The sequence below is a fragment of the Trichomycterus rosablanca genome, chromosome 3 (genome assembly GCF_030014385.1).
Source record: "Trichomycterus rosablanca isolate fTriRos1 chromosome 3, fTriRos1.hap1, whole genome shotgun sequence".
Classification (NCBI taxonomy): domain Eukaryota; kingdom Metazoa; phylum Chordata; class Actinopteri; order Siluriformes; family Trichomycteridae; genus Trichomycterus; species Trichomycterus rosablanca.
Window position 1 is genome coordinate 12,569,187 of NC_085990.1, and position 13,110 is coordinate 12,582,296.

General features: G+C 40.1%; 1 protein-coding gene across 1 annotated transcript; it reads right to left on the bottom strand.

The window, feature by feature from the left end:
* Window positions 1–211: 211 nt before the first annotated feature.
* Window positions 212–11,988, bottom strand: asb10 (ankyrin repeat and SOCS box containing 10). Its single transcript, XM_062991849.1, has 5 exons — window positions 11,652–11,988; window positions 7,016–7,283; window positions 3,753–4,257; window positions 1,044–1,157; window positions 212–432 (listed from the first exon to the last, which is right to left on the bottom strand). The coding sequence occupies exons 1-5, from the start codon at window positions 11,986–11,988 to the stop codon at window positions 247–249; spliced, it is 1,410 nt and encodes a 469-aa protein (XP_062847919.1). The 3' UTR covers window positions 212–246.
* Between the last annotated feature and the right edge of the window lie 1,122 nt (window positions 11,989–13,110).

The window sequence follows — 13,110 nt, forward strand, 5'->3', positions numbered from 1 at the left end:
TTAAGATCCACTTACAGGTGATTGTGGATGCAACTATGCGAGTTCTCTTGGCATGCTAGTATACAGTTGTGTCAGTGGTGCCAACTTTGCTGCCAACAATCATATGGATGCTCTTTACTAAATTACAGTTATAATCATAATTAGTGCAAGCTTTATACAGAGCTAGTCAGTAATGGCACTCTCTTGAGTCGTATCATTTTGAGTATGCTGTGGATTCTGAGGAAAGTCTAAATCTCTGAAGTGCCTTTAGTGAATATAGCCTCGAAACTTCAGCAGCAGGTAGTCCTTCAGAAATGTGGGCAGGACCAGTTTGGGAACCACCTTGTGTATGCGGCCTTCTAGATAGGTTCGTATTTTGTGACGGGCCAGATGCTGAAGAGAACGAGGAGTGTTGGCCAGGGCGAATACTGACTCAAAAAATTCAGGTTGTTTCTGTAGGAAATGACAGAGAAGACCAGATTTTAACGAACCATTTCTGATAAGGAATATCTAAAAATAATTGAGTCTGACATGTATAAGCATGCAGCAAGCACTAACATACTACAACTATAAATAATTGAACGCTGCTAATATAGATTATAAAGTAAGCGCAGTGTGATTTGATTTTAATTTTTTACAAAAATTGGGACTCCCAGCTTATTACAGTGTAATCCTAAATTAAAAGTTTAAGCCCAGATGATGTTGCACCCATGTGTGGCCAAGAGTCCAGAGTATAACTGGCTTTGTTTTCTGGGTTAGTCACAGGCTCTTTAGTAGCTGCAGAGCTCTAAGCAGCTGCCTATGTCGCTTGTTAGTAATAGCCAGCTTAGAAAACTGTGCTCTGAGGCAGCACAATGCTGAATAATTAAGCCCTGGCATATCAGGACGGGAGGGATGTCATTTCTGTCAACCCTATAAATCTGAGCAATCCTTTTGTGTTATAAGGATGATGTTTCTGTCAATCAGAGAGACACTCTCAAAGACCAACCACTGGCATCTGTAAACATTTTTCTGCATTAAGAACATTACTGCAGTACAGTGTGGTACTTCTGTTTCCTTCTCACCTGGAACACCTCTGGAGGAACAGCCTCCACCCACTGATCATTAATTTTAAGGCAGCCATATGCATTCAGCAGCACTTCGATTGTACGTGGTGACATACAGCAGTACTTCAGAACCTAGAAGAAATGCAAAATATAAATTACAACTATTAAACCTTAATCCGAATTCAGTAGAGATTCCCAAGCTGAGGCTCCACTATGTATAACTCTGTATGGTCAAAAGTATATGGACACCTGAGAATTTGTGGCTATAACAGCCTCCACTCTATGGCAATGCTGTCCAGAAGAACTTGGAGTGGTTCTGAGGGAATGTGTGCCCATTGTCCACCACTGATGGTGGACAAAAAGGCATGTCTGAACTTTCCATTTTATCCCAAAGCTGTTCATTGGGGTTGAGACATGTCATCTGGTGATTTTTAGTCATGTAAGCTACATTTACAAGTAAGTGTAAATTTAACCTCTTAGTCCAACTATTTAGCCCAGTAGTATACAATTTGGAAGACAGCCTCTTCAATTGTCAAAGAAATTGAAAGTTCTGACTTCAGGAGGCATAGATTGTCTTTTACTCTATTGAGTTTATTTCTTCAATAATACATCTTTGTTCCTACCCACCTTTAAGCCGAAACCACTGGACAAACTCCACAGGCATTTACACTCACTCAAGTGTAAAAATCTCACCCTTCAAGATGCCAGGGTCCTAAATAGCTGCTAATGTCGCTTATTGGGAAACAGAGTCAGCTCTGTTAGCAGCGATCTAGCCAACTAGATCTGACAGGAGGTTATACACTTTTTTTCCCCAAATTACAAATATATTTATATTTATAGATTTAAAGATGGTCATTTAAAAGAAAGATGCAGACATGTTAGCACTTGTATGTGAATAAAAGTTTTATTTATAAAATTAATTTATTAATAAAATTTTAAATTATTTTTAAATGATGGGTATATCAAAATCCTATGCTGGTACAATTAGCCGTTTGTCACAGTTATCAGTAAAACAGCTTCTTCAATAACAGCCAAATGTAGAGAATTTAGCTGAAGGAGCTGCTCCTCAATCAAAGCAACAATGACAGCTTCCACCTGTAGTGATATCCCCACCTGTTTCGGAAAGGCCAGAGGTCGGAGGTTGGCGTTCTGAGGAAGCGCAGTGCAGAATAATTAAGCACTTGGCTTGATGAACAGATTGGGCCCCTCTCTGGGGGATTGTCGAGAACTTCTGCAATTAGTGCTAATTAATCTCCTATTAACATTTGCCTCATTAAGAATCAGGCAATTTATCTGGTACAAGTGGGATTCACTGGAAGTACAGTACTGAGTGCTGTGTACCGTGAACAGAGCATTTACAAGAGAACCAAAAAAAAAAAAAGTAAAATAGTCTTTTTTTCTGATTTTGTCTATATGGAATATTTTAGATCATTAAAAAAGGAAATAAATAATATAAAACATAATTTCATTTATTTAAACAACAAAATTATCCAACATGCACATCACCCTTGTGAACATATTTTTATCCTGTTAATTACTCAAATTCAAAATCAAATTTATTTGTACAGTGCTTTTTACAATAGACATTGTCTCAAAGCAACTTTACAGAATCCAGGACTGACAGACCAAAAACCCTTGTTCAGCAAGCCAAGGGCGACAGTGGCAAAACACCCTTAAAATTACAGGATGAAACCATGAAAGGAACCACACTCAGCAGGGACCCATCATCCTTGGGTGACCTAGAGAATAATTTGAATGAATAGAATTTACACAAATCATACATACACAAAATTTAATTGAACTAAAAGTTATTTAAAAAAATTGATTTTAGCCGTATTATATCTATTCTCAAATGCATCATTATTAAGCAGCCACCTTTCTAAAACAATGCTACAGACTCAGCTGGATCACAGTGAGAGCCATTATTAAAAATAAAACCAGTAATAAATCTAGGAGTGGGTCAACCTGCTACAATTTATCCAAACACTCGGAGGTAACTCATCCAGTAACTCACATAGGATCCTACAAAGTCCTACAGATCTCCCAAAGACCTCACTTAGCTTCAGTTGTCATAACATAGTAAAGTTACTGGTCATAATAAAAATCATGGGAGGGTAGCGAATGGGAAATCTGCAAACCAGAAACAAAGCCTAAAATAATAGTTATATTCCCTGCTAAACTTTCATAAAATCTCTAGTACAAAAAAGGAAATCTTCTAAATATCTTCCAAACTGCAATGCACACAAAACTCAGCTGCTCGGCTACTCACTAACACTATGAAATCAGCCCATATATGTCCTGTTCTTCAAGAGCTTCAATGGCTCCTAGTTTTAACTTGTATTCAAACAAATTCATCCTTACATAAAGCACTTTTTGGATTTACACTCTTCCCCATGTTACCCACTCTGAACTTTGAGTCCCATACAAAAAAGCCAGTTGAGTTCTGAGGTATTTCTGTCAACTTGGTTTGATATTTCTTTTTTAAGAATCTTCCATCCTGCAGAAGTGCCGCTTACTGGATGCTTTTAGTTCGTACTGATGCACTGCACATGAAAATCACAGTGGACCAGCTGTTTCATACTCATACCAGTTTGTCTGGCACCAACAACCAAGTTCCTCCACTATTGTGATCATAATTTGGGTGTTAAATACTTTTTCAAGACATAGCAAGTAAGCACCCTATACATTTAAGTTGAAATATGCCTATAATATTGGTAGCATACTCACTTTCGGTAGTGCTCCCGGCCACACTCTGATCGATCCATAATTGAGCAACGCCTGCACGATCCTCTCTGGTTCATGCTCCAACTTATAGGCCACAATCTTCAAAATATTATGCATTGGTGCCTCACCACCATAGTCCATGTCATTGACAGCGGCTCCATGCTGCAATAACAGTTCTACTATGGCAGTGTTGGCATTCTTGCATGCCATGTGCAGCGGAGTGTGCTTGTCTGCATCGCCTGTGCCCACATCCGCACCAGCATCCACCAGCATTTGGCACACATGGGCATAGTTCTCCAAGTCAGCGTGATTGTGAGGCTGTGAACATGCAGCATTTAATGGTGTTTGTCCTTCATCGTTCTGCCGTTCGAGATCGGCACCGTGCCGCAAGTATAGATCCACATGAGCTGGAAGGCCATGACGGGCCGCTACGTGAAGTGGAGTGTCATTTTCGTCTATGCTGCGCCCGTTTATAACAGCTCCAAACTGGATGAGGTGTTTGGCACACCTAGAAAACATACAGTATATGTTATATATGTGCAGCCACAGGTTAACTGATCTAAGTACAAGCTAGAAATACCACCTTGACTGATAGGTGAAACAGTGTTACCCACAAAACAGGGCCAATTATGAAATCTTGGACTACCAACCACAGATGGCTATGGTACTGTCATGACTTAAACTTTCAATCTGCCGCTCAGGTGGCGCAGCGGTTAAAACACATGCTGGAACCAGAGCTGGATCTCAAATACATCGTATCAAATCTCAGCTCTGCCTGCCGGCTAAGGCTGAGTGGCCATATGAACAAAGATTGGCCTGTTGTTCAGATGGGCGGTACTAAGCCGTATGGGGTCGCTCTCTCCCATGACTGGTGCAATTACGACCTCTGCTGGCTGAATGATGGTGCCTGCACAGAGATGAGAAAAAAGTGCTCTCAGGGTGTGTCTCTCCGTACACAATGCTGAGCTGCACTGCATTCTTCAAAGTGCAGGTGATAAGATGCATACGGCATGCTGCCCACGTGTCGGAGGGGGCATGGGTTAGCTTCGTTTTCCTTAATCAGAGCAGGGATTGACATTGGTGGAGAGGAAGCATGACACAATCGGGCAATTGGACGCACTAAAAAGGGAGAAAAAAGGGAAGAAAATGCATAAAGAATATATACAGTATATATATATATATATACAGTGTATCACAAAAGTGAGTACACCCCTCACATTTCTGCAGATATTTAAGTATATCTTTTCATGGGACAACACTGACAAAATGACACTTTGACACAATGAAAAGTAGTCTGTGTGCAGCTTATATAACAGTGTAAATTTATTCTTCCCTCAAAATAACTCAATATACAGCCATTAATGTCTAAACCACCGGCAACAAAAGTGAGTACACCCCTTAGTGAAAGTTCCTGAAGTGTCAATATTTTGTGTGGCCACCATTATTTCCCAGAACTGCCTTAACTCTCCTGGGCATGGAGTTTACCAGAGCTTCACAGGTTGCCACTGGAATGCTTTTCCACTCCTCCATGACGACATCACGGAGCTGGCGGATATTCGAGACTTTGAGCTCCTCCACCTTCCGCTTGAGGATGCCCCAAAGATGTTCTATTGGGTTTAGGTCTGGAGACATGCTTGGCCAGTCCATCACCTTTACCCTCAGCCTCTTCAATAAAGCAGTGGTCATCTTAGAGGTGTGTTTGGGGTCATTATCATGCTGGAACACTGCCCTGCGACCCAGTTTCCGGAGGGAGGGGATCATGCTCTGCTTCAGTATTTCACAGTACATATTGGAGTTCATGTGTCCCTCAATGAAATGTAACTCCCCAACACCTGCTGCACTCATGCAGCCCCAGACCATGGCATTCCCACCACCATGCTTGACTGTAGGCATGACACACTTATCTTTGTACTCCTCACCTGATTGCCGCCACACATGCTTGAGACCATCTGAACCAAACAAATTAATCTTGGTCTCATCAGACCATAGGACATGGTTCCAGTAATCCATGTCCTTTGTTGACATGTCTTCAGCAAACTGTTTGCGGGCTTTCTTGTGTAGAGACTTCAGAAGAGGCTTCCTTCTGGGGTGACAGCCATGCAGACCAATTTGATGTAGTGTGCGGCGTATGGTCTGAGCACTGACAGGCTGACCCCCCACCTTTTCAATCTCTGCAGCAATGCTGACAGCACTCCTGCGCCTATCTTTCAAAGACAGCAGTTGGATGTGATGCTGAGCACGTGCACTCGGCTTCTTTAGACGACCAACGCGAGGTCTGTTCTGAGTGGACCCTGCTCTTTTAAAACGCTGGATGATCTTGGCCACTGTGCTGCAGCTCAGTTTCAGGGTGTTGGCAATCTTCTTGTAGCCTTGGCCATCTTCATGTAGCGCAACAATTCGTCTTTTAAGATCATCAGAGAGTTCTTTGCCATGAGGTGTCATGTTGGAACTTTCAGTGACCAGTATGAGAGAGTGTGAGAGCTGTACTACTAAATTGAACACACCTGCTCCCTATGCACACCTGAGACCTAGTAACACTAACAAATCACATGACATTTTGGAGGGAAAATGACAAGCAGTGCTCAATTTGGACATTTAGGGGTGTAGTCTCTTAGGGGTGTACTCACTTTTGTTGCCGGTGGTTTAGACATTAATGGCTGTATATTGAGTTATTTTGAGGGAAGAATAAATTTACACTGTTATATAAGCTGCACACAGACTACTTTTCATTGTGTCAAAGTGTCATTTTGTCAGTGTTGTCCCATGAAAAGATATACTTAAATATCTGCAGAAATGTGAGGGGTGTACTCACTTTTGTGATACACTGTATATATATATATATATATATATATATATATATATATACTGTATATAAAAAACTATATATATATATATATATATATATATATATATATATATATATATATAAATAAAAATATATAAAATAAATTTCAATCTGAAACTAACAGGGTAAATGGGCACGTATATATTAACGAGCAATCTCAAAAGATTTTTGGGTGAGTAAATGTGTGTTCCAGTTTAGTCACAGACTAAAACAGATGCAGAAATCATTGTAAACTCAAGACTCTAACTGTTCGTCTGCAGTAACTTTGCAACTCCTGCGGATTTCTGTGATCAAGGACATTACATTAGTGGACATCTTTATAGGCTCATACATAATCTCTTAGTAAATCAGTTCAAATGTCATGCAAACAATTTTGCAAAATAATACAAGAATCATTATACAACTAATTATCAGCACTCACTCCAGTGATTCTGGCTCTGTACAGACGTGCAGGGGCATTAGTCCATCCTCAGTGACAGCATTTGCATTGGCACCGTACTGCAGCAGAAGCTTAACACAGTCTGGATGGCATTCCTGGCATGCCTCGTGCAGTGCTGTGGTGCCTCCAGGTGAAAAATCCACATTTGCACCTCTAAAAAGCAGGTGTCTAAGGCAATCGGTGAAGCCTCGGCCCGCTGTGATGTGCAGAGGGGTGGTCAGTTCCTGCTCGTAGGTCAGCGACCACAGTCCTGGGAAGTGAATTAAAGATCGTTAGTGACTAGTTAAATTACCTTGCTTTTAAAAATAATAAAATACATCCCAAATTACATAATAGTGTAGTATGTGAAGTACAGTAAATAGTATGTCAAATTAATAAACTACAAATAATGCCTTAGTAAATGGTAATATTCTGGCACATAAACTAGTGCGACGTATACAAGTAGCACAGCCAAGTTAGAAGGTCAACTGTGTAAAACAATATTTATAATGAGTGTTGATTGTGATTCCCTCAACAGTGAACAATCACACTAGTGATATTCATAGCAGCCCAGTTTTTCCTTGGTTCTTTAATTATATTTGACCATTGTGTTTCTGCTCAATTTTAGCAAATACACATAGTATTAAAGACCACTGTTCACATGTACTTTGTAATTATAAGGGTTTTCTTTGTATAGACTACAGGGTGCAGTCAAACTATCCCTATTTATTAGGTAAGAATCAATCAGAAACCCTAACAAAAAATAAAAAGGCAATGCCACAAAGTTAAATGACATTCTAAAACTTTCTAACCCATCAAATTAATAAAGAAAGCTGATGTATGTATAAATATTGACTAAACAAATTTGGTCAGATTTAAAGCAAACCCACAATAAACATGAGGGTCATTTTACAGTTTTTCATTTGTTTATTTATATCAGGATAACCACAAGTATGCCATTGCTATTTATTCATTCACTGATTTATTGTCTGTTTTACCACCTCTTTATCCTGATCAGGGCTGCGGTGGGTCTGATTCATTGGGTGAAATGCAGGAACCATCCCATACAGGTCACCAGTCCATCCCAGGAGGTATTATTAATCAAAAACAAATTAACCAAAAACTTAAATATTAATAATTAAAATGGGTCTGCATGGTGGTGGTGTTTGACCCCCAACAAAAATTTTATAGGAAATCTTGGTCATGGTTCTGTTAGCTCAGCCCTGTTAACCAGTTCTGCACTGTTACCCAATATTTAATTCATCTTCAAAATGCATGTTTTTTAAAAACATTTTGTCATTGAATTTGTGGCAAAATTATGTACATATTGGCTATTTTTTAAATAATATTATAATAATATATTATGATATTTCATAATATTTAAATGCATTAAGATATATTATCAATTAAAAAAATTATTTCTATATTTTAAAATATAAACACAGATTTTATTGGCTAAGTGTTAAGGAGTACAAACTTAAAGGTTAAATCCCAGACATGGAATTACTGGTCGACATACAGCTTAACACACATTAATGACCTGATCCAATAGTAATAACACTGTAGATTGTAAACAATCTGAAATAGATTCTGTAAGGCACATGAAATCAGTTTTTGACATACTTAATCCTCTGTAGTTGAACCTGAAGTTTTTCCACTCTTCTATGTTACTGGTGTCGTAAATAGCATCTATGAGGTACACATATTCAGAGTCATCAATAATACTGATCAGAGTGACCTCATCACCAACCAACAGTGCATTCCAGAACTGAAGAATGCATCCAGTAGCCTGTGCAGTCGCAATCACATCATTACGATATTTCTTCTGCTTTCTGAACTTAATCTTTGGCCCCATGTTTAATAGCAAGGAGTCTGATATCCCAGCTTGAAAAGTTGTAAAGCTTCTGGAAATGGTATCCGATGTCTTCAAGTAACTTTTGTTGTGTTGTTGTTTTGATCAGTGGGACAGCAGTTTCTTGTAGGTAATGTTTGGATAGTCTGAGCTCTGTTTGTCCAGATAGAGCTATTTAAAGAAAGCCTGACTGTTATATGATCTACTGGACACCTTAGAAGCATTCTGGAATTTAGTATCATATGGGATGGGTGCAGGGTGTACTGAGGTATTTTTTTCACCCCCTAATGATAAATCATGGTGGCTATGTTACTATGTTACTCTTATAATAAATAACCAACAGAATTGCTATAAACATTAGCCTGTTAAGCTAATAGACTTGAATGTTGATAGTTATGGTAACATAACAGGTTTGGCGATTTATACAGTATAAACAGTTGAGAATATGCTAATCTGTCCACCAGTGACAAACATTAGCTTGTTTATGACAGCTACCTTTACATGACCTAGTGGTAATTATGGTTGTATTATAATACAATTTATATTGTAATATAACATTATATCATTTACATGTGTTCCAGGTGGATGACATTTCAGTCCTGTCTACCTCTGAAAAACATGAGCTACACCGATCAGCCATAACATTAAAACCACCTCCTTGTTTCTACACTCACTGTCCATTTTATCAGCTCCACTTACCATATAAAAGCACTTTGTAGTTCTACAATTACTGACTGTAGTCCATCTATTTCTTTGCATGCTTTGTTAGCCCCCTTTCATGCTGTTCTTCAATGGTCAGGACCCCCACAGGACCACTAGAGAGCAGGTATTATTTGGGTGGTGAATCATTCTCAGCACTGCAGTGACACTGACATGGTGGTGGTGTGTTAGTGTGTGTTGTGCTGGTATGAGAGGATAAGACACAGCAGCACTGCTGGAGTTTTTAAATACCTCACTGTCCCTGCTGGACTGAAAATAGTCCACCAACCAAAAATATATCCAGCCAACAGCACCCCGTGGGCAGCGTCTTGTGACCCCTGATGAAGGTCTAGAAGATGACCAACTCAAACAGAAGCAAATGATGAGCAATCGTCTCTGACTTTACATCTACAAGGTGGACCAACCAGGTAGGAGTGTCTAATAGAGTGGACAGTGAGTGGACACGGTATTTAAAAACTCCAGCAGCGCTGCTGTGCCTGATACACTCATACCAGCACAACACACACTAACACAACACCACCACGTCATTGTCACTGCAGTGCTGAGAATTAACCACCACCTAACTAATACTTACTCTGTGGTGGTCCTGACCATTAAAGAACAGGGTGAAAGCAGGCTAAAAATGTATGTAGAGAAATAGATGGACTACAGTCAGTAATTGTAGAACTTCAAAGTGCTTCTATATAGTAAGTAGAGCTGATAAAATGGACAGTGGGTGTAGAAAAAGGGAGGTGGGTTTAATGTTATGGCTGATCAGTGTAAATTGGTAGCGGTTAGGCAAATAGTAAGCTAACTTAGCTTATGCTAGGGATAAACATAAGAAGTCTGTTAACCAGATAATCACACAAGACTATTAAAAAGTATTTTAAAATATTTAATATTTATTTTAGTATGTTTTAAGGAGTAGCCAGATATTCTAATACTTAAATCCCACTCCTGTCTACATGTAACAAATACAAGCTAACATAGCATTAGAAGTTAATTAGCCGGCTAGTTATTTAGGATGATATGGCTATGTGTGGAACCTAGGTTCAAACTTTGTCTGATTACTGTCTGTGAGCAATCTGGCATATATTTGATTCCAGGTTGTGTCAGAGCTGAGGCATAAATACATGAATGAACAAGGACATGGGGTGTGCTGCACAGCACTAGGGTTCTAGGGACCTCACTTCAAACCTCACCTCCACTCACTGGATTTGAGGAGTTTGGCATGTACTTCTCATGTCCACATGTCCACCCCGTACTCCAATTTTCATCTCTCCTCCAAAGACATGCAGAGTGTTGATTGGCTACACTATGTAAGTAAATAGGAGATTGTATTGTGTCCGGTAATAGATTGGCTCCCTGTGTTTTCATATAGTGGACCGACCACAACAATGATCAAACCATTAAAGATGAATAAATTAATGAATACAATGGCATTTTGAAAATGCCATATTAATATCTATTAAATATTAAATGTAGGTAAAGTTGTAAGTTCCTTTGCAGCTACAGTCCCGTGCCCTGTTCAGGGATTGCCACAGTTTATTATGAGCCCCAACAAGTAGAGGCTGCGAGTGCAACAGCAATGAGAAACCCATTTCACCCTCTTCCCTCCGGCACAGCCATTTATTTGATGTCTATAGCCCAGCCGATTTAAACTCAAAATGCTTGAGATCATAGAGTTGATGGGCTGTGGCACCTGAGCGCCCAAGGTGTCATTGTTTAAGACAATCAATTAAGGCCAAACACTTGCAAAACGTCATGTATAGAGATACATTATACTATAACAGGTCTATGATGACACAGTGGGTGGTGAGGTTGACTGTGTAGGGATTTTTCTTCCACCTTCCAAAAGCATGCCTGGAAGTGGAATGTCTAGTAAATAGGTACATCTTGAATGCCCTGCTGTGGATTGATGCCCTGTCTGGGGTGTATTCCTGCCTTGCACCCTGTGTTTCCAAGTAATCGGATCGGATCCCTGATCGGAATGAAGCAGTTACTAAAAGTGATTGAATGTATAAATACAGGAATCAGCTTTTTATCTGCTATCTAACAAAACAGCTTTCTGTTCACCTCTAAACTTACCTTTCACCTTCCCATCAGAGACCCAGCGCATGGCACCTCCTTCAGGTTGGATGACCAGCTTGGCTGGTGAGCCTTTGGGAAAGAACTGCTTAATGGTCTCTAAATCTCCTGTGTACAGTGCATTCTGTATTACCAAATCAGTGCAAACCAGGGGTGGTGGTTCCTCTGGGCTTTTTCTGGAGTGTATAGCTCTATCCCGAGCCTCCTTTCTCAGAAGGTAGCCAGTAAGCGTAGGCTCTTTGAGTTTCCTCTGGTTCCTCTGTCTCTCCAGCAAATCTTGGTCTTGTTCCAAAGAGCGCAGGGCTGTTGGGGTAAAGGCAAAGCTTCTGTGAGACATGCTGAAAAGTGTAAGGTTCTACTAAGGAAACTTTAACTTTCCACCTCTTTTAACTGCCTACTTTCTTTCTTTCTAAGTGGAGACGAGTTAATGAATTGGTCCTGCACTAATGCACCGTATTCTATCTGGGGTTGGCCTCTCTCTGGGCTCAGTGGGGTTGTTTTGATATTTGAGCTGGGCCTATGAGCAGGCATCTATTTTTGCTTCAGTCACATGGGCAATGCATACCAGATTTCAATGTTCTAAAGCTCACATCCTGTCTTACAAAGACTGTTTTTAACCACAATTTAATTGATAGATTTAGGCTAAGGTAGACTTAACTCTATGTGTGAATGAGGTAACAGGCTATGCTCATAACTGTTTAGCCATACTTTTCATAATTTATCAGGATTTAAACTTCCAGTGACTGTAGATAAGTTCAGAACTGGTCTGGACATTTTAATTTTGACAATAATTGTCTCATTACTAGCTTACAATTATTTAAAGCACTCAAGATTGCTCTGATTATGTAACTTTAAACATATTAATAAACAGTTGACTGTAGAGATGAAGTCAAAAATGTACATTTACGTACTGGCCACTTTTGGAAAACACTGGGTAGAACAATCCCTCCATGCCACTACAATCATCAAAACCATTCTTTGTGATTCCTTAATGTTGGAAATTCTCACTTTCTTAACCGCTTATCCAATCAGGGTCGCAGGGGGGTGCTGGAGCCTATCCCAGCTTTTCAATGGGTGCAAGGCGCACAGTAACACCCTACACACACACCTATTCAACTATAGGGCAATTCAGTGTCTCCAGTTAACCTGACTGCATGTTTTTGGACTGTGGGAGGAAACCAGACCTCCAGGAGGAAACCCATGCAGACACGGGGAGAACATGCAAGCTCCACACAGAAAGGACCCGGACCGCCCCGCCTGGGGATCGACCCCAAGACCTTCTTGCTGTGAGGTGACAGTGCTACCCACTTAGCCACCATGCCGCCATTTTGGAAATATTCTTTCGGAATTTGCTGTGGGTCTGTCAGTTGCACATTCATGATGCCACACCTCGAAGATTCCCTACTGGATTGTGATTTGGTGACTGGGAAGGCCATTGAAGAATTTTAGTGCCTGACTT

Excerpts from the sequence above, each read along its gene's own strand:
- asb10 (XM_062991849.1), bottom strand. The coding sequence starts at position 11,988 with ATGTCTCACAGAAGCTTTGCCTTTACCCCAACAGCCCTGCGCTCTTTG. Across the intron at positions 1,158-3,752 it reads GGCCGGGAGCACTACCGAAA|GTTCTGAAGTACTGCTGTAT; the intron begins GTGAGTATGCTA and ends CATTTCTTCTAG. Across the intron at positions 433-1,043 it reads TTCCTCCAGAGGTGTTCCAG|AAACAACCTGAATTTTTTGA; the intron begins GTGAGAAGGAAA and ends CATTTCCTACAG.